General features: G+C 40.3%; 1 protein-coding gene across 2 annotated transcripts in view; it reads right to left on the bottom strand.

Moving 5' to 3' along the window:
• sos2 (son of sevenless homolog 2 (Drosophila)) overlaps positions 1-21,311 on the bottom strand; it is a 113,896-nt gene that overhangs the window by 52,187 nt on the left and 40,398 nt on the right. For both annotated transcript variants that reach the window (XM_041214127.1, XM_041214128.1), the window contains exons 5-7: positions 20,058-20,261; positions 13,857-14,000; positions 7,611-7,721 (exon numbers count right to left, since the gene is read on the bottom strand). In XM_041214127.1, the coding sequence (XP_041070061.1) occupies positions 7,611-7,721; positions 13,857-14,000; positions 20,058-20,261 (459 nt within the window). The remainder of the gene's footprint in view (positions 1-7,610; positions 7,722-13,856; positions 14,001-20,057; positions 20,262-21,311) is intronic.

Genomic DNA, 21,311 nt, shown 5'->3' with positions numbered 1-21,311 from the left:
GACAGCTGTACCTTTAATGTGAGTCTTAATTAGAGCCCTAAGAGAAAAGTAATATATGAAACAGTCTAGCAGATAACTAGCTTGAGGTAATGGTTTTGCCCCTTTAGTCTGTTTGTCTGTAAACAGTATTTCTCAAAACTAATGGAGGGATTTGAATGAAAGTTGGTACACAGATAGGGTAGAAATGATCAGTTTTTGGCAAAGTGCCAATCCAGATCCTGGAATTTTTAAAAGGATCTATTAACATTGGGAGATTGGGCAAATTGACTTTTTTTAAAGAATGTTGTGGGTCGTTTAATTTAGAATGTTGTGGGTTGTCTCAGCTTCTGTGGTGGAATTTGTCAAAGCTGTCAAAACATGAGCAGAGTTTTCAGAGCAGGTTGTTGGGCGTGGATTGGTCTGAAACCTCCTCAGTGAGATGGAAGCACTTAATAAAAATATTTCTTTTTTTCAGCTTTGTAGTTACAGAGCATCAGCCAGAAAGGGGACAGTCTCAAGGAAGAGTTGTGTAAACGTAATAACGTTGAGTCAGCAGTCCCCTCATTTTCAAAATTAATGCAGTTAAAAATGCATTCAAATGCAGTCAAAATGCATTTTTTATGTCTCAGCAGGTGGGAGACTGCAACATCAGTTGCTTCTCATTGTGCTGAGCCAGTACTTTACTGAGGGGGTCTGTTTCCATTCGTGGCAGGGTCATGAACCAGAGGAGACATATTTAAAATATCTGGAAAAAGAAACAACAGCGACATGAGGATTTTTTTTTTTTTAAACACTGAGTAGTTAGAATCTGGAATGCATTTCCTGAGAGTGTGGTGGAGGCAAATTCATTTGTGGCTTTCAGAGAGAGTTGAGTCATTATTTGAAGACAAAAAAAAAATCTGCAGGGCTACGGGTAAAAGGCAGGGGATTGGGATTAGGTAAACCGCTCTTGCAGAAAGCCTGCACAGACACAACGGGCCAAATGGCCTTCTTTTGTGCTGTATCCATTCTATGACTCTACGATTATATAACCTCTTTAATCGTGAATATTTAAATCTGGTCTTTGGGATCTTAGTAAATTTTATAAGAGCTGTGTTGGTTTTTCCTAGGAATCTTAATTCCATATTCTATGCTATCAAGACAGTGAAGAGGGGCTCAATCCTCAAGCAACAATTTGTCAGACTCAAAGAATCCAGAAGCATCCACACAGGCCTGTACTGTTCCAAAAACAATTGCACTAAACGTACTGCATAGGTCAAGCATTGAAACACTCACTGGGGAGAATTCTACCCCCCCAAGTGGGGGAGCTGTGCAGGGGCAGGTGCGGACCCGATCAGTGCCGCCAATTGGGCCTGTACTGCAATTTTACATGGGCGGGCCAATTAAGGCCCACCCAGCGTGACGTGCTTCCCTGAGTCAGGGCCTGCGCTCTTTCGCGCGCAAGCACACAAAAGAGCACAGAAATCTCCCTGAGGCAGAGGTGCCTCAGGGAGATTAGTCTAAATTTTAAAAATCTAAATAAAGGAAAGAAAAAATTTAAAGACAGATCCCCTCATGTGACAGTGTCATTTGAGCTGGGTCATGTCAATGAATTTTTACAAAAATGTTTATCCAATCCATAAACACTTCATGAAACCTCATCCTGCTTGTGGATGAGATTCCATGAAAAATGCGAAGGCCACCTGGCTCTTCACCTGCCTGCCAACCTTAAGCTTGGACGGCAGCTCAGTTCATTAGTTTAATTAGTTTTTAAATGGCCTTAATAGGGCTTTGACAGTTTGGCGGGCACACAGCCAACTCGGCTGCATGCCTGCCGAACTGAAAATCTAGATGACGTGCGGTGATGTCCAACCACCGCCCAACGTCACCCCGCCCCCGCTCACCTAGCCGAAAATTCTGGCCATTATTTGCTGGGTATCTTCTGCTATACTAAATTATTTTGCAAATGAATTCAATGACTAGTCTTAGTAACTTTAGAAGCAGATTGGAGAATATAATATAGTGCGTGCGCAAAATTGCTTTATAAAAAAGGTACAAATATATAGGTAGTTTATTAATGTTGTGTGCAGCTCATTAGGTCTGCTAATCTGGCAGAACACTGCCCTGAAGATCATTTCCTAAGGCCTCCGAGATAGACAGTCTTTATAAAGCAGTCTACAAGGTGAGTATGTCTCATTTCCACTAGATCAGCATGCCTGAATGGGCAGTTTCCTTGAGCTGAATTTGAACTCCCCACCCCCACGAAGGTATTGGTGTCGTACAGCATTTCAGTTCCAGTATACTGTTCCTGGTGCTGACTATGATTGTTGTTTGGAAGGGAGGAGGGGGCCACTTGGGTGACGTTGGTGGTGGAGGAGGGCAAGACAGGAATCCCACCCCTCTCCCATTTGAAAGCAGTTAAGCTAATTAAAATCCTCATTAAAAGATTGTTGATGGGGGAGGGTGGAATATTTAAAGAGAGACTGTCAGGTTCTGAATGGCTGAGCGGAGGCAGGTACAGAATGGGAAGTTAGTTAAGGCTGCTCCAAGGCATCACACCAGCTCCATAAGAGGATTAGAGGGGCAAAGTGGGACTGGGCACTTGGTATGGAGGTGCCCTTGATGCTGTGCAGGTGACAAGGAGAGTGGGCACATGGCACCCCCTGCCCACCCAAACCCCCCCCACCCACCGCATTGCAAGGGCACAAGAGGAGGAGGCAGGGCTGCAAAGGACAATTGGGTGGCTACCTTACCCAGAGAGAAAGCTCCAGCTCGCAACTTTTTGCCTCCCTTGCTGAATTTCCTCAGGTGCAGGGCATCATCAATTACACCCATGTGCAAATCAGGGCCCCTGGTCAATGAGATACATCAAAAGGAAGTGCTTTTACTCTCTCAATGTTCAACTGGTCTGTAGCAACAAGAACTTTGTCAATATGTGCGCTCGCTTTCCTGGCTGTTGCCATGACTCCTTCAACCTTTGCCAGTCCTGGCTGCCTCAGGTCTTCACTCCAATCCCGAGGTGTGTGTGCACATGGATCCAAGGGGACAAGGGATATCCCTTGAACAAATGATTTCTTACCCTCCTAAGGGACAAAGACACAGACAAAGACACAGAGGCAATAAATTGAATGCCATTTGCTCAGTGGGACCACCATTGAGCAGGCCATCAGGCTTCTGATGATGTGATTTCAGTGGCTGGACCCGCCAATTGGTGCTCTTCAATATCCTCCTGCAAGTGTCTTGGTCATTGTGGTGGCCTGCTGTGCTCTCCATGCCATGGCCCTCAGAGTTGTGAACCTGAGGGCAGTGAGGCTCTGGAAGGAGACAGCTCATTTGGGAAGGAGCAGGAGGTAAGAGCGAAGAAGGAATTGGAGGTAGATGGAGGTGACACTGAACAACAAGATGCAAAATGAGGTGGCCTCCTCCTGTCACCCTCCAGTAGGAGGGCCTCCCACCTCTCTCTCATAGCCTCCAGCATTAGATCCAGGTCAGCATCAATGAGGCAAGGGGCTGCCCTTCTTCAGGCGCCAAGTCTCCAGCTCCCATGACATATTGAATCCCTCCACTGCAATGGTAGACTGTTACGTAAACTGCAAATCTCTCCCTCAGGACAACAGCCTCAGTGATGACTGGCTTGGGGTATCTAAATGAGACACACACTTGATCTGAATCCTCTCCATTCCTGCCTACACAGGCTCTAAGTGGACAGGAAACCTGTCTCCATAATCAATTAAAGGTTTCCCCATGTGAAAACAATCCCAGCTCCCGTTTCTCACCTTCGTGGCAAAAATTCAAATCCTTAAAATTAACTACTTTTTGCTTTTAGAATCGGTGATGTATATCAATTCAATTTAAAATTTTTAAGTACACTGTTCGTTTCCTACACAGGGATTTCTCATTTAAAATTGATTCACAGAATCACAGTGCAGAAGAGGCCCTTTGGCCCATCGAGTCTGCACCGACACATGAGAAACACCGGGCCTATCTACCTAATTCCATTTACCAGCACTTGGCCCATAGCCTTGAATGTTGTGACGTGCCAAATGCTCATCCAGGTACTTTTTAAAGGATGTGAGGCAACCCGCCTCCACCACCCTCCCAGGCAGTGCATTCCAGATTGTCACCACCCTCTGGGTAAAAAAGTTTTTCCTCACATCCCATATAAACCTCCTGCCCCTCACCTTGAACTTATGTCCCCTTGTGACTGAACCTTCAACTAAGGGCAACAGCTGCTCCCTATCCACCCTGTCCATGCCCCTCATAATCTTGTACACCTCAATCAGGTCGCCCCTCAATCTTCTCTGCTCTAACAAAAACAACCCAAGTCTATCCAACATTTCTTCATAACTTAAATGTTTCATCCCAGGCAACATCCTGGTGAATCTCCTCTGCACCCCCTCCAGTGCAATCACATCCTTCCTATATTGTGGCGACCAGAACTGCACACAGTACTCCAGCTGTGGCCTCACTAAGATTCTATACAACTCCAACATGACCTCCCTGCTTTTGTAATCTATGCCTCGATGGATAAAGGCAAGTGTCCCATAAGCCTTTTTCATCACCCCACTAACATCCCCCTCCGCCTTCAGAGATCTATGGACACACACGCCAAGGTCCCTTTGTTCCTCAGAACTTCCTAGTGTCATGCCGTTCATTGAATACTTCCTTGTTAAATTACTCCTTCCAAAGTGTACCACCTCACAATTTTCAGGGTTAAATTCCATCTACCACTTATCTGCCCATTTGACCATCCCATCTATATCTTCCTGTAGCCCAAGACACTCAACCTTACTGTTAACCACCTGGTCAATATTGTTTTGTTATAAACTCACTGATGAAATAGAGAACTTATATCCATTTAAAGTTGCAACATTCATCAAAACATTGTTTGCTAGGTGACAATAAGGAGGATTTAAATGTATTGTTGAAATCAGCCCGAGTGTTCAATGAATTCAGCAGTCACCAAGATTTTAAAGCAGTGTATTTGAATAATGAATTACTATCAGTGAATAACTGATTCTGTTTGTTTATTTAGTCTATAAGTAAGAAAAAGGAACTTTCTCTAGAACAGACTGAGGACCTGACAGGGATAAACACACAGGGAGAGCATCCAACAATAAAACTCATCCAAAAGGACAACAAGCTAATAATAACTTCAACTTTCAGTTTCTCTCACTAATTGTTCTGGTTGTAAATTATCCATGCTGCTGCTTTGCTTGCTCACGTTCTCTCTCTCTCTCTCTCTCTGTTGTTCCCCCTGCTCCTTCCATCACTCTCTATTGCCTTCTCTCTCTGTCTGGAATATTTACTCTTTGCAATTCTCTTTCTCAATGATTCATTCCCACCCAATTTTATCCCAACATCATATGCCTGCATTCTATTCACCAGTTCCACGTTTAGTGATGCTATTCTCACTGTCAGTTGGTTCAATGGTAAAATCTCTGAACAGTTTAAATTTATATATAGTTTTTTTTTAAGGGAAATGTCCAAAAGAACCTAACTCCAGTTTTTACATTAGTTGTAATACGAAAATCTGATTCCAATAATGTTGTTTCAGTTAAATGTGCACTTTTCAGGAACACAGCTACTATGTTAAGTGAGGAATCCCTGTATCTCTACATGACAAAAACTTCAATGAAGTACACCTGATAATCAGATTCAAAATGCAACTCATAACTATTTACAAAGTCCATGTCCACTTAAGATTTGCATGCTACACTGATAGCTGCAGCTGCACTTTTAGCACCATTCATCTGAACTTGAGCATAAAGCAAGATAAAGCTCATTATTTAATCAATCATCCTTCTCCCTTTCACTGCAAAATTACTCATTGCTATTTCATCAATATCACTATTTCATCAATATGAAAAACTTTACTCTTACTCCTAAATTCCAGAAACACTATCCTACAGTTCTCCATCTTTGTATTCTTGTTGAGTAACTCTCCCATTCTTCATTTTTGGTGAAGTCCTGCTCAATGTATTTTAGCCTTCAAATATGCTTTTTATATAATACCTTTTTAAAAGTCAGTAAACTAATATTGCTTACAGAAGTGAGAATTGAAGGTTTGCATTCAGTATTTTCCAGATAGGGGTCATCCATTTTATCCCGAAGCTCCTCTGGGATTTTTATGGTAAGGACTGACTTGGACTCTTTCACTGTTCATCTAATGCACTTAGCCTCACACTGAGTCCCAACTCCCAAAAGATTATGCTGTCAAGGCTCAACTTCCCTGTAAACTGTGCAATCTTAGTTTTGGAGAAGCAGCCAACTTCCTCCATAGGGATATTTTTCAGCTATTTCAGCCAATTGTACAGTCATTTCATATACCACTGTCTGTGTGGGGAATCTTAGTGTCCAATATGAAGTGAATTCTCAGCCAATGTTTGCATGTGGGACTATAAACATTCATGCATAGTTGAACAGATTAAAAATGAATATTGGATAATCCTGGATCTGATCTAGTTTGCTTTTTAGTATAATTCATGCAAATTGCACAGAAGTGAGATAAATTACAAAGGCCTGAATTTTTCCCGCATTAGGCGGACTTGGCAGGAGCAGATGGGGGTGGTCGGGAAACCGACTGCCACCTGCAATCGGCTCCGCGCCGCTATTTTACGTGGGCGGGCTGCGTGGATCACAAGCAGTAGTGCCATGTGGGCAAGGGGAGGAGGGAGAGTCGGGTCTAGCGCACAGTTCGCAGAAGAGCCTCAGGGAGATTGAAGCGCATTTTTAAAAAATTAATAAATACAATAAAAATTGAATGAAACATGTCCCCTCATGTTTTTAATGTCAAAATTTGTAATAGCTTTAGGAAACCTCATCCCGCTTGTGGATGAGGTTTCTTAAAAAATGTAAAGGCTGCTTAGCCTTTTCGCCTGCCCACCAACCATTAGGTTGGACGGACAGGCAGCATAAATTTAAAGTTAATTAGAGCCTCAATGGCCTTAATAGGCGTTTCAATTATTGACAGATGGCAGCCACCTCCAGCGTGTGTCCGCTGAACAAAATATCGCTTGAATATGCAGTGATGTCAGGACACATGCCCAAAGTTATCACGTGTCATATTACATTCCGGCATGTCAGATGCACGCCCGCATGCCGAAGGTAAAATTCTGGCCAAAGTCCCGAAAACTTCAGTGAGATTTTAAATCGTAGATGTACATACCCATGTGTATACACACAAGCGTATGCACGCGCACAAGTCAGAACATGCAGTAGAAAGACTCAAGCCTACACTGGGACCGAATCAGCTACTATGGAGAAGAGGGCTCTTTTTGATAGAAAAAAAGCGAGTGAAGGCAAAAGGTATTATTAAAAACGACACAGGAAAACAAAATCATGAGGACCAAAGAATTTCATTTGCCGAATTTTCAACAATAATTAACACAGGTTAACACTTGGAATTATTTCATTACAATTAATCTGGGCACTGACTTCAGCAATAACGAAACATGGGCTTTCATTAGGCCAGTATGCACCTATGTGTGTCTTTTCCAGCGATTTAACAAGATCCATACAAAGATGTTAATTTTCTCCTTAGAGCCTCTAATTATTTCACAAGTTAGCTATTACTTTCGACTTCAGTCATGCCTTTCAACTAGGAACTCCATCCCCAGGTCAGTTTTCATAGCAGAACAAAAACAACTTACCTGAAAGTAAAAGGCTACTGGTAACCTTGACATCAAACTGTTGAAATGCTCATGAAACTGTGGTGAAAGAATGTCTTGTGCACACACTTCATATGGGTCAAATACTTGTTCCTGTACACAAGAAAATAGTTTAACTTTGTTTCATTTTTACTTTTTTGATTTTGCTTAAAAGACTATTTAATTGTAAGCATAATACTATAAATATACATTTTGTCACTAATAATATTCTGCCGTATGATTTGTATTTTGAAGTGGCAACTCCATTTCAGAAGTTACAATGGATACATTTATTTTGAAATTCTCAGTTCCCCAAACAGCAAATTAGTAATCTTAGTTGTGCCGTTGAGAGGTGTAAAGTATGGGTTTAGAATTTCCCCACAGTGAAAAAGGAAAAACACAGTCAGGAAGAAGACTTCCACTGTTTATCATTTATAGGAAAATTGTAAGTGTTCTTCACATGCATGTTGATGATTTTGCTATTCTACTCCAAGGCATGTTACAGGTACTGCCGTTTTGGCACCTCGATACTGATGTGGCTTTTGATTCAAGGCCGGAGACAGATTTACCTGCTTACATTCTTCACTGGGCTATGATGCATGTCAGCCCATAGGTGGATGAAGGAAAGGACAAATCAAAATGTAACAGAAATGCACAGGATCGGAAAAGATTACTGCAGTCCAGTGAGCCAATTAAAAAAGTAGAAAAAATATCGGATGATAATTTTTCTCTCTTCCCCCTTTTCTCTCTTCTCCCTCAATGAATTTGAAAAATAAAGTCAGTGCCCTCTTGGGCTGGCTGACATGTTCTAGCTCCAGAGTCCCTGGATACGTAACGTTGGTTGCGTCAAGTAATTCAATATAAACTGTCTGATTGCCATCCTCATTTTAAGCTTGCCCAATGTACCACTGATTACAGGGCTTGTAATTATGTCACAAATTTTCTCAAATTTCTAAACTCTTTAGGATCTTAGAAACGTAACATTTTTTCTAGCCTTTCAAAGTTATTCTAGTCCCAGCTTCCTCACTCTCTTTTCAGATGCCTAATCCAAGGCACTAATTAATTCTTTTCTGTACTATTTTTAGTGGGCAGGATGTTTGTACTTTAATATAGTGGCCAGGCAGTAAATAGTACTCCAGGTAGAGCTCAGTGTCCTATTCAGGAAATACAAAACAAGGTTTGCATTTTCTTTTTGCTAGAACAATGCACATTACAGAGTGATGTGGTAGAAATGTTTAAAGTTATGAAAGAAGGGGGCAGGATAGCTACAGCAGGCTATTTCCAGTCTAGCTATCAAGAACAAAGGTACACAGATACAAGATTAAATGCAAGAGAGTTAGAACAAAGGGTGGAAATAACTTCTTCATGGAGAAGGCTGCAAAGCCGTGGAATTCACTTCCAGGATCAATGGTTGAGGTAGAAACTGTGTCAATATTCAAGATAAGTTGGATGAGTAGATTAAAGGTGCCAAAGAGATACAGGAACAGAATGGGTAAATATGATTAGAACTATTTATTTGCACAGAGGTTAAATGGCAACATGGCCAGGTCGAGTCAAATGGTTTGTGTTGTAACCTGTGTATTTCATTTAAAACTTATCATTACTAGCCAAAGATTAATCTTCCATCCCTCTGGTTGCATACTGTAAAATATTTACTTTCTTTACTGCTGCTGCGCAACTTGCAATCGCTTCAAGCAGCTTCCACCAACACCAAAGATTGCAGTCCTGTCATCTACAAATCAACCATTTGATACACCCAATACTTAAATCCCCTTCCCTAAACTCAGGATGTTGCATTTATCCCTATGCCATTCCTTAGGTCACTATGACTTTTTAAATCTAGCAGATGATGGAAATATTCATTACAGACATCAGAATAAAAAGAAGTAATGATACAACCTCATGAGGCCATCTGTACAACAGTACAAAAGATTATCTGAGCACCCATCAATTTCCCATTGTGCAATGATAGTAATACCTTTTCTACGTGTAGGATTGAACATAAGAAATGTTAATAGTCATCTGGTGGTACAGAACTTGAGTATTACCGAAAAAAGAGACAAATTATCAAAGCTTATCATCTTCTACTCATCAGGACAGCAACGCAAGATAAACCAACAGTAAAGGGAACAACAATTTATATTGCATGAAAAGAGAGTGCTGGCTGGTTGGCAAATGGACTCTGATTGGTAGAAGCGTCGGCATGGGGAATGCAGCAGAGAACAGTTAACTGTTAGCTGCCAAGTTTTTGTTTCAAATTCAAACCAGGCAGGTTGACTCTGACTGGTCAAGGCATTGACTTGACAAATGAACCAGGGAATGACAGTCCCCCAAGCTTTTGCTTAGTTGCAAAAGGCATATGCATGGATATGCCCCTCCTGTCTGCAAAGGACAACACCACATGTGTGAATATAAGCAGCTTGTAGCATGCATAAGTGAGCCACACTGCAAGCCCAACTGAATTTTGAGTTGGCTTTCAGTGTAATTCGGCTGTTCATAACTGGCAAAGAACTGACCATACCCAACCAGCCCATGCTTGCAAAACTCAAAACAGTGTCCACCATTAGATGTCATTCCACAGTGGACAACTTGCTAAACAATACTGATTGTGCTAAGGAGTACAATGAAAACCAACAGCTTCCACTGATATGGTCTTAGTCTCGGTGTAAAAATCTTTGCTACACATTGTTGAATGAGATGGAACTGCGTTTTAAAATTTTGGAATTAATGTTGAACAGCCTCACTGGCCCTGAAAACCTAATTTTATATGTGAAATGTCAAATTCCTCCATTATGATAAAAAACTTCATAAACTTTACAAAAAATTTAAAAGATATGATATTTTAGTTTCTATCTTAACCCTATAGTATATCCCAAATGGTTATTTCACTCTCAAAATAATTAAAAGTGAAAAATAATCAGTGAACCTTACTTCTTGGTTTGCTGTGTATGAGAATATTTCAATGTGATCAGTGTGATTGCTTGATGAAAACACTGCTGCTAGATGCCTGGAGATTCCCTTGACCCGGCATCAAGTTCAAACTGACTTCAGGTAAAGGAAAATCCATACTGCAGGGGTCACTGGATCTTTCTGGGCAGCTTTCCTGGAGGTCAATGGTGAGTGCTGTTGCTCCATGAAATCCAGGCCACACATTGAGAAAATTTAAGATCATTTACTGAAGGGTCCATCTATCCAACTGAAGAAAGGAATTCAAAACATGGATTTCTCTCAGCGCTACCACCGCAGTGAATTTACACTGCTTAAGTGGATTGATTTTACATTACCAAAAAAACTGGAACTTTCTCTATCTACCTTCTTGTACGCTACTTCTTCTAGTAATTGTTATAGCGTTTTGAATCCAATAATCAATTTAGCATTTCATACTGCAATAGTTCTTTGCATGAAAAAATTTCTTTCAATCTTCCCTCCAACAAATATTCACCATGCCATCAGGACCGCATCTTCAATTTTTTTTTCCCCCTGAAAGATATTTTTTATTTTATCTACTCTTTTTTAAAATCATCTTGAATACCTCCATCAAACCTCCTTCAATTTTCTCAGTTGGAAAATGCACATACATACTAGTTTTGGCTTTTTCCTCATAACTTAGGCCCCCTCACCCTCAAAATCATCCTAGTAAATCTGTATTGCTTTTTCTCCAGAGTTATAATATTCCTAGTATACTAAGGAACCCAACACTACACACAATATTAAGATGTGGCCTATTCATTATTCTCTAGTTTCGACCTTGGATCGTGTCATATAATTTTTTTTAAGCCTTGAATTCCTGTCTAACCTGATAGCTCATCCACAGAACCAAAATTCTAAACATGGCCCTTTCGCTTCACTGGGATATTCCTTGAGTGTGCTGGATCAATCACACACTTACATTTTTATTACTGTTATTCCACTGTTTTAGGTTCACTTGTCCCCATAATTTATCAAGGCTACGTCCAATTGCTCTTGTCCAATGAACTAACTTTGTTTTTAACTTTGAACATTATCATACATTCCTATTTTTTCTACTGTCTTCACATGATGCTCAGCTGTTCTGTTTCATTGCTCCAATTTATTATCCCAATTCATTACTGATAAGTAAATCCAATATTACACTGTTCCTTGTCAGACTCAGTTTGTATTGACTCAAAAAACACAGTCTTGAATGTACTTTAATAAAATCCTCCCTACTTAAGCACACCCAATCCTGGATAGTTAAGTCACTCATTATTTCAACATAATATTTCTTAACTATCTACATATTTCATCTTCAGCAGTTTGTAAAGACCATCCAACACCGTACAACACCATTTATTTCAAAGCTGCAACAGATTTCCTTCCTAATATTAAAAGCCCTTCCTTAAAAAGTAATGCTAAATCCCCTTCCTTATACTTACCCCATCATCTCTAAAAAAAAAATTAGACACTGTTTAGTTCCCGTTGGAGTCCCAACAATGGCCGGAAATACACTTTGGTAACATACAGGGCAAGCCAGTGGTACTTCCCCCTTGATTTACCAGCAGCAGCTCATGAATAAGCAGCCACCAGGTTGGCTGCCTTGTGCAGGACAGCCACCCACTCGCCACAGCTGCCGGCCCAATCAAAGAGCCAGCAGGAGGGGTGGCCACTGCTGAGGCATTCAGGGGCACTGGAGCCTACAACAGGCAGGCCCAAAAGAATTTAAATTTTAATGAAATTCAACTGATGGAGCAGAAGCCCCTCTAAGCCAAGTTCTGGGGCCACTGGGGTTGCCTTCTCTGCCCACAGCCCGTTATTTGAATAGGAAAACACCAACACCACCGCCCCCCCCCCCCACCAACCACCACCACCCCACCAGGCTGCCGCTGGGAGCATTCAGCTGGCTGTCTCCCTACCTGACAGGAAGGAGGTAAAATGGCAAGGAATGGACTATTTCCATTTTTAATTTTGCTTCCACCTCCTTGTGGCATGAATGCTGTCGGAAGCTGGTCCTGCCATCAGTAAAAATTCCCCGATGGCGGGACAGCACTCTGGAGCCCGTCCCACTCAGCTCCCTGCTGTCGTGATCCCGCTTTCGAGAAGCCAATAAAATGTTCCATGTTTTAGTCGAATGATGACAAACTAGCAACTTCAGTATAACCTCCAGAGGTAAAAAGCATTCCTTTGCAATTAATTTTAGCTACAAAGTGAACCTGAAGTAAGTCACAGTTTAATCTTTACATGCTGACAAGGCAAATACAAAAAAAAAATCAGGGTTCCTCACCTAAAATTTGTGAAAGGAGCTTAGAGGAAAACGTTCACGTACCAGTTCTGGCCCTATCATTTCAAGCCATATTTCCTCAGTGCTGAATTATTAATTAGCCCAAAATTTCTTCCCTTATGGCTCACACCAAAAAAGCAAGTTGTTTTTATTTTTAATTAGTACGCGAATAATAATCCTGTATTGTTTTTGCCAGAGTTTTAGCAGTGAAAGAACTGGTCATTTGCTGGCCTTGACATCCAGCTCAGTGACCCCTAATGAAAATGAACTGTTACAGCATACAATTTTGTGGAATTTAATATGCAACACTTAAATCATATTTCCAAAATATATATACTGTATAAAATTTGTTAAAAGCTACTGATCCTCTACATAACTTTCTATGCTGCAGAGCAGCATAACCAACTAATTTGTGTAATAATTCACAATACAATAAGTTCTTCATTCTCTTATTAGCAGTCTGCATCCTCAGAAAGTGAATATGAGAGCAGGCTCGCCATTCAATATGGATGAGAGGGGTATGAAAGTCATCAGTGTGCATCACAAAAAAGAAAAAATAATGGGAAAACAGGATGAGTCAGCTGCCCTTTCACAATCTTACATCTGTACAAAGTGATGTCACCATATTTTTTCTTAGATCTGAAGCCATCTCGAGAAACAATGAAAAATGGAAACGTTTAATCTTAATAATATTCTATTCACCCAAAATAAATCAAAACAGTAAGATCCCTGTCCATGACATTAAAAATGTATTGGGTATAAGAGAATTAAATATATAATCGTCCAAAATCCAGAATGAGTGACAAGCGGAGTGTATACTGTTTTGCCTAGGGGCAAGTGTACAACAATATCTGCGCGTAGAGAACAAACACTGATGTATAAGTTAAATAATTAAGGTGTCTTAAAAGTACGCTAGAGAAAAACATAAAAAGCTTTATTTTCCTGTTGGATGATATAGTCCTTATAGTCAAACACTATCGTGTGCCAAAACACAAATCACTATTGTACTATACCTCTGCCAGATCTTCAAAGTAGCTGCCAACAAATGGATGAGGGCTGCTTTCATCTGTCATCTCAACAGTATCCTCCATTAATCCAAGTATCTTCACAGTCAGTTCATGAATATCTAAGATGTTACTGAAGATTATTTCAATGTCCTATCAGAAAACAGAGGAGCATAGACTTAACATCACTTGCCAATTTAGCCTTTAGATGTAATAGACTTCCAAACAAAAATATCACAAGTCAATTGAGAGATAATAAAGAACAATAAGCCACATGGTTCTCTTCCCAGATCTCAGCCATTCTCAAAAAGTAATCACTGCGAAGAAGAAGTGGTTGAGAAGTATGTCCTTTTGATTTTTCTTTCTCTCATTGAAAAGGATATATTGACGCACAGCAGCTGCACAGATCATAAATTTGAATTTTGGAAAGTCAAAGCGTGAATTTTAGCATCCATAAACAGATGAGCTGGAGATAGGGCAGAGGTTAAAATTTTTAAAATTTCAAATCTTCCCCCTACTACCCACTTCCAGGAATAGAGGTTGGACAAGGGGCAGACAGCCAATCTGCTCCAAGAGGCAAGTTGACAATGTATTTAAATAATTTAATGAGGCTGGCTTCCTTTCATTTAACCTGTCATATTCAACTGTGGCCTGCTGAGCTTCCCAGCCCACAGGAAATCTTCCAGTGGAGGGACAACAAGGAGAGCACCAGGGAGAAATTAAGTGCCTTTATAACACTACTAAAGGCCAGGAGGAACAGGAGTGCTTTCCTTCAGACCCCTTCACTCCTCACAAAGACCCCTGGATCAGATCCAACTTCCACTCCCGCACAGGTTGTGGATCAGACCTACCTGATCCTGCAGCCTGCTGTGGAGTTCTCCCTAGCACAGCACGCAGGAAAACCCAGACTTCTGGGTTTCCTGTCGAAGTCAATGGCTTCAATTTTCCCAATAATTAATTGGAGGAAATTTCTGCTCAAAAAGCAGGGAGGGGCAGCCAGAATTTCCCATTCAAAATTCTCAGGCTTCTTTACAAATCCCTCCATGGCTTTGCCCCACATTTTCTCTGTAATCTCCTCCAACCCCACAACATGTCAAGGTATCTGCACTCCTCTAATTCTGGCCTCTTGGGTATCCTCTTAACACACCCCAATCTCCAGCCACTGACTCCATCCCTCTCCTTCACAACTGCCTGAGCTTGAGCCAGTATGTTTATAACCTTGCTATCATATTTGATCCCAAGATTAATCACATATTCATACCATCACCAAGACCACCTACTTCTACCTCTGTCACTGCCCAGTTCTGTCCCTGCCTCTGATCATTTGCTGCTGAAACCCTCAGCCATGCCTTTGTTTCCTCTAGACCTGACTATTCCAGCATACCTGGCTGGACTCTCACATTCTACCCTCCATAAACTTGAGGCCATCCAAAACTCTGCTGCCGGTGTCATTACTAACAACATCTTGTTCACCCATCACCTCTGTACTCACTGACGTACACTTGCTCCCAGTCGAGCCATTCCTCCATTTTAAAATTCTCAACCTTCTTTTCAAATTACTCCATGGGCTCATCCCTCCCCATTTCTGTAAATGTCTCCCACAACCCTCAAATATCAGAGATCTTCTATTTCTGGACTCTAGCACATACCAGATTTCACTTGGTGCACAGGTGGCTACACCTTCTGCTGTCAAGACCCTAACCTCTGAAATTATCTCCCTCAACCTCTCTTTCCTCCTTTAAAACCTGTTTAACCAAGCTCTGCCTTAATATCCCCTTTTATGGCTCAGTGTCAGCACCTTGGGACATTTTATTACATTAAAGCTCTATATAAATGTGAATTGTTGTTTATGTTGTAATCCTCCCCTGTTAATATCCAGGCCAAAGGCACTAATTCTGCTGCTATTTTGTATGTTTGCATGAAGCACATTTTACAACACAGCACCTTGTAGCCAACGGAATTCTACCCTTGGTTTATATTTATCCACATTTGGAATCTATTACAAATTTTCAACATTGATTTCCCTCAAGGTGTAATCTGATAATGGTATTCTTTGTTTTCAGGGCAAATAACGTAGCAGAGATATGAATTTATTATCATCACGACCTTGACCATTCAGCACCATTTAAACTATTTGGAAGATGTCAGTCGTTGAGAGAGAACATAAGACCTATCATTTCTCGTGCACAATTATTCTTCTGCTTGGTTTATAAATATGCTTTTTCTTTTAAATATGCTCTGACATTCATGGGATATAGTCTATTGATGAATTGTTCCACAGCTAAGCCGATTTAACTTGACCAGCTTTGTCTATTTCCCTCAAAGGCTATTCTATCCATAACTTGAAGCAAAACATAATATGACCATGTAGACACTTGGTGCGTGATGACTTATTAGTAAAATTTCATTAATGCTGTTTTATGTACAGCTTTCTTTGAACTTTATAAGTTTCAATGAAAGCCATGAAAGCAGTGATAGATTTTGCAAGAGAGGAGGATGAGGTTTGCAAGCAAGCACCACTGCCTAATTTAGATCTGTACAAACAAGATTTTTGGCTTTTTCTCAGCAATTTCCCTCTCCCAATATCAGCAGAACATGTTCAGCAGGGAAATGCTTTTAATGGATATAAATTTGACAGAATAATTTCCTCACTCACAATTCACTCAACTTCATTCATATTTAGAATATTAATTTCACTTAATTCATCTATTCAGATACTTTATAGTTTCTTGTTTATGTTCTTTATCTTTTGCTACTCAGAATCAGCAAGAGATTCTACTATTCTGATGAGCAATTTTTTTTTTATAGCTATTAATGAAAACACAGACTGAATATTCCACAGCCATTATCAGGTCAGCTGCACAAAATTATGGGAATAAAACTTTATACACAAAGGATAGTTATTTTCAGGCAATGTTTAACCCATAAGGTAGGACGAAGATTAGCTGAAAATTTGAACAAGAGGAACTGGTGATGCAATGAGAGGCAGTGGCATAGTGGCAATGTAGTAATGGGTTAGTAATCTAGAAGCCCAGACTAATGATCTGGGGACACATGTTCAAATCCTACCATGGCAGCAGGTAGAATTTAAATTCAATTAATAAATCTGGAAATAAAAACTAGTCTCAGTAATGGTGACCATGAAACTATTGTTGATTGTTGTCAAAACCCATCTGGTTCACTAACATCCTTCGAGGAAGGAAATCTGCCATCCTTAACTGGTCTGGCCTATATGTGACTTCAGAACCACAGCAATGACTTTTAAATGCCTTCTAAATTACATAAAAAGCTGCTCAGTTTTACCGAACTGCTATAAAGTCAAAAAGAAATGAAACTGGATGCACCACCCAGCTTTGACCTAAGCACCAAAAGCACATGGCACACCCAAACTTGTCAACCAGGCAAAGTGATCCTTACTAAATTCTGGAGGCTTGTGCTAAAATTGGGAGAGCTGTCCCACAAACTAGTCAAACAACAGCCTTTCATTGTCCGTAAGGTATGATTCTGCAAGTATGACTATGTCCCAGGCACCAGCATAGCCATCCTTCGGTCTGTCCCGTCCCATTGGCAGAACAGACCAACCAGAGGTGGCGGTACAATGGTATACAGTTGGGAGGAGTTTGCCCTGGGAGTCCTCAACATTAACTCCAGAACCCAGGACGTCTCATGGCATCAGGAAAAAAAATGGGCAAGGAAACCTCCTGCTGATTCCCACCAACCTCGCACCCCCCTCCTCAGCTGAAGAATCTGTACTCCTCCATGTTGAACGCCACTTTGAGGAAGTACTGAGGGTGGCAAGGGCACAGTATGTATGCTGGGTGGGGGACTTCAATGTCCATCACCAAGGTTGACTCAGTAGCACGACTACTGACTGAGCTGGTCGAGTCCTAAAGGACATAGCTGCTAGTCTGGGTCTGTGACAGGTGGAGAGGAAACCAAGGGGGAAAAACCAATCTACCTGTCACAGATGCATCCGTCCATAATAATAATAATCAGCATGAGTAGCCACCGCACAGTCCTTCTGGAAACAAAGCACCATCTTCACATTGAGAATATCTTCTAACATGTTGTGTGGCACTACTACTGGGATAGGTCTAGAACACACCAAGCAACTCAAAACTGGGCATCCATGAGGTACCACCTGCCAACAACATTCAAGAAGTCTGACACCATCCAGGACAAAGCAGCCCACTTGTTTGGCACCCCATCCACCACCCTAAACATTCACGCCCTCCATGACATGCACAGTGGCAGCAGTGTGTCTACCAAGATGCACTGCAGCAACTCACCAAGGCTCCTTCGACAGCACCTTCCAAACCCGCGACCTCTACGACCTCAAAGGACAAAGGGCAGCAGATACAATGGAACACAACCATCTCAAGTTCCCCTCCAAGCTACACATGCCATGCTGATTTGGAACTATAGTTCTTTCACTGGTCACTGGATCAAAATCTTGAAACTCCCTTCCTAACAGCATTATGGGTGTACTTATACCACATGGACTGCAGCAGTTCATGAAGGCAGCTCACCATCATCTTCTCAAGGGCAATTAGGGATGGACAATAAATGCTGGTAAAATAATTTTTTAAAAATCTATAGACAAGGAACTATTACTGAAAATGTTGGTGGAACTAAAGGGGGAAAAAACCAGGCCTTGATGACTTGCATTCGAGAATGCTTAGCGAAGCCAAGGAGGAAATAGCAAAGACTCAGACCATAATATTTTTAATAGCCTGGGATACAGAAGTTACGGGGAGATATCAATATAACACCTCTATTCACGAAGGGAGAAAGGGTGAACTGGCTAACTATAGATGTGACAGTTTGACATCTATAATGTGTAAATTTATAGATGCCAAAGCAGAAAATTAAGTTAATTAGGTCTTTCTCAGTGTGTATTAAGGATAATCAGCAGTGATTTGTAAAACTGGTTGTATTTGACAAATTGAAGAGAGTTCCTTGAGAAAACAATAGTGTATTCTGATAAAGAAGATGCATTAAAAGCTGCGTCCAGGGATTTTTAAAGGGTGATTGATAAGATGAAGCATAGGATTAATGCAATGAAGTGTGACATGATACATTATGGGAGAAAGAATAATGTAGAGGTAATACACACTAAATGGTAAAATTTTAAAAGATTCATTACCCTTTATACAAATTGAAATCTGTAAAAATATTGTTTTTAAATTGAATCAAGTACAAAAAGCAAAGCAATTATGTTAAATCCACATAAATCACTTATGTTCCATCCAATTTTGTGCAATAACTTTAGAAAGTTTGTCAAAGCATGGAAAGACATGGTAAGATGATATGAAGGATTAGAGGATTAGCTCTGAAGAAGGGTCATACGGACTCAAAACGTTAACTCTGTTTCTCTCTCCACAGATGCTGCCAGACCTGCCGAGTTTTTCCAGCATTTTCTGTTTTTGTTGTGAAGGGTTAAACATTTTAATTATGAGAGAAACTGGGCCTAGAATTGAGTAGGTTATAGGGAAATCTGATGGAGGTGCTCAAAATTGAGAGGTTTCGATCATATAAATCAGGAAAAATTATTTCTGGCATCAGTGAGTTAGTGACCAGAGGATAAAACAAAAGATGAGGTTAGAATTGTCTTTGTTTTTTCCAAAGCTGCAGAGGGCTGTCATCATATGATAACAATTTGAAACAGTGGTGTAAGCAGAATTCTTGCTAGATTTTAAGGAGGAAATGAACAGATATATTTGAAAAATATATTTCTCTTTAAGGGTATGGGATTACATGGATATCTCAGTGAGCTGGTGTGGGTATAAACAGTTGAATGGCTTCCTTCAGCCTTCTCTAAAATTCCATGTTTCCACATGAATTTAAAATAATGCATAAAATTTCCTCATGGACAGCTGTAAAACGTCTGACAATGTCATACAGTGCTGCCTGATGCTAAATTGAGGTGGTAACATAGCATACAATTTGAACCTGTAGCACAACAAGTAGAAATAATACACTATAGTAAATTTATTCGTCATTACATATTACAAAGTAAACAACAGCATGAGCAAAACAATTTCACACCAAGATAAGCATTCAAAATAGTAAACAGTTCCCTGTTCTTACTCTTATTTCACACAGAAACCTGAAAATATATTTCAGGTATGTGTGAAATAAACCTTAAGTGTAGTCTAATATTTAAATGCAAACGATCTTTGATAAGGTATCAGCATAATAAAAACTTACGCGAGCAGTAAACAGCTTGTTGTTAGATATAAATGGCTCTCTAAAGACTTTTAAAATCAGGTTCAATTCCCGTAGATATTGCCTTTCCTCTGCAATTTCAGCTTTCACCAGGTCATTGTAATTCTGTTCACCTGTGGCATGTGGTCCATCATCTCCCAATGAAGACAGACCAATATCATCTTGATCAAACATGTCCATTAGGACCTGAAAAGAAAATCAAGCCCAACACTGAGTTACACACATATTGTAAGAAAAAATAGTTCATTGCATTATCTAAAAACTTTCAAAAATACATACAAAGAATAAGTATCTAAAAAATATCTGGACCAGAAGAATTTCACTAGCATCCTTAATTAACCAGGAGACTTAGATTAATATGTTCAGGAACTATATAAGCACAGCCGCTCTTAAAAAAAACTGAAAGATAGCAAACATAATGCTGATATTCAAATCCGTAAATTCAGAAGCTGTAATTAAGAAAGCTTAACATTAGTTGTGGTGAAAATGCAGTCAATGTTCATCTGCAGTGCAGAGATTATAAAGAGTCAGGATGGATTTAGAAGTAGCATGCCTGCCTCTTAACCTACTGGAATTCTCTGAGAAACTTAGCACTGAAAGTTAACCAATAGGTATAATGCACTCAGATATTCAGAAAACATATGATAAAGCTCCACAGATGAGACTTTTAAAGAAGGTCAAGATATAAAGAGATTTAATGGCAAGTTCACAAATGAGAACAGAATAAGGGCAGGGGACAATGAGGAGGGAGGTGGGAAGCAGTGAGTCTTGGTGACAATACAATAGGACATGAAGAAAGGGACAGCAACATATTTGATCTTAGGAGGTAGACAGAAAAGTTGATATGAGCAATGATCAAAGTAGCATCAACAGTATTGAGACAGACAAGAAAGCGATTAGAGGCAGGTGAAAAAACAAGTTATCTACCAGACAACAAACTTTCATGCATGCTGCTATGAGTGCAAGAGGTTCTGCAAGAACCATTTCTCCTCAATAGCTCTGTTACTGTGAGTTACTGTGCCGTGAAGATCACAATGTACCATGTTCAATCTCCAGTCTGTGTTGCATTGGAGAACATTGACTAAGGAACAACAGGAACATTAACAACAGGAACATTACACTTTTTCTCTGTGCCACAGAGTCAGCTAAGGTTTACATTCTTACCCAGAGTTGGAAGTGTGCATGTATCAACATTTACAATCGAATTGGACAAAAGAATGAAGAAAAGGCGATGAA

This window comes from Carcharodon carcharias, chromosome 20 (assembly GCF_017639515.1).
Source record: "Carcharodon carcharias isolate sCarCar2 chromosome 20, sCarCar2.pri, whole genome shotgun sequence".
Taxonomy (NCBI): Eukaryota; Metazoa; Chordata; class Chondrichthyes; order Lamniformes; family Lamnidae; genus Carcharodon; species Carcharodon carcharias.
This window is presented reverse-complemented; position numbering and strand designations above follow the sequence as displayed.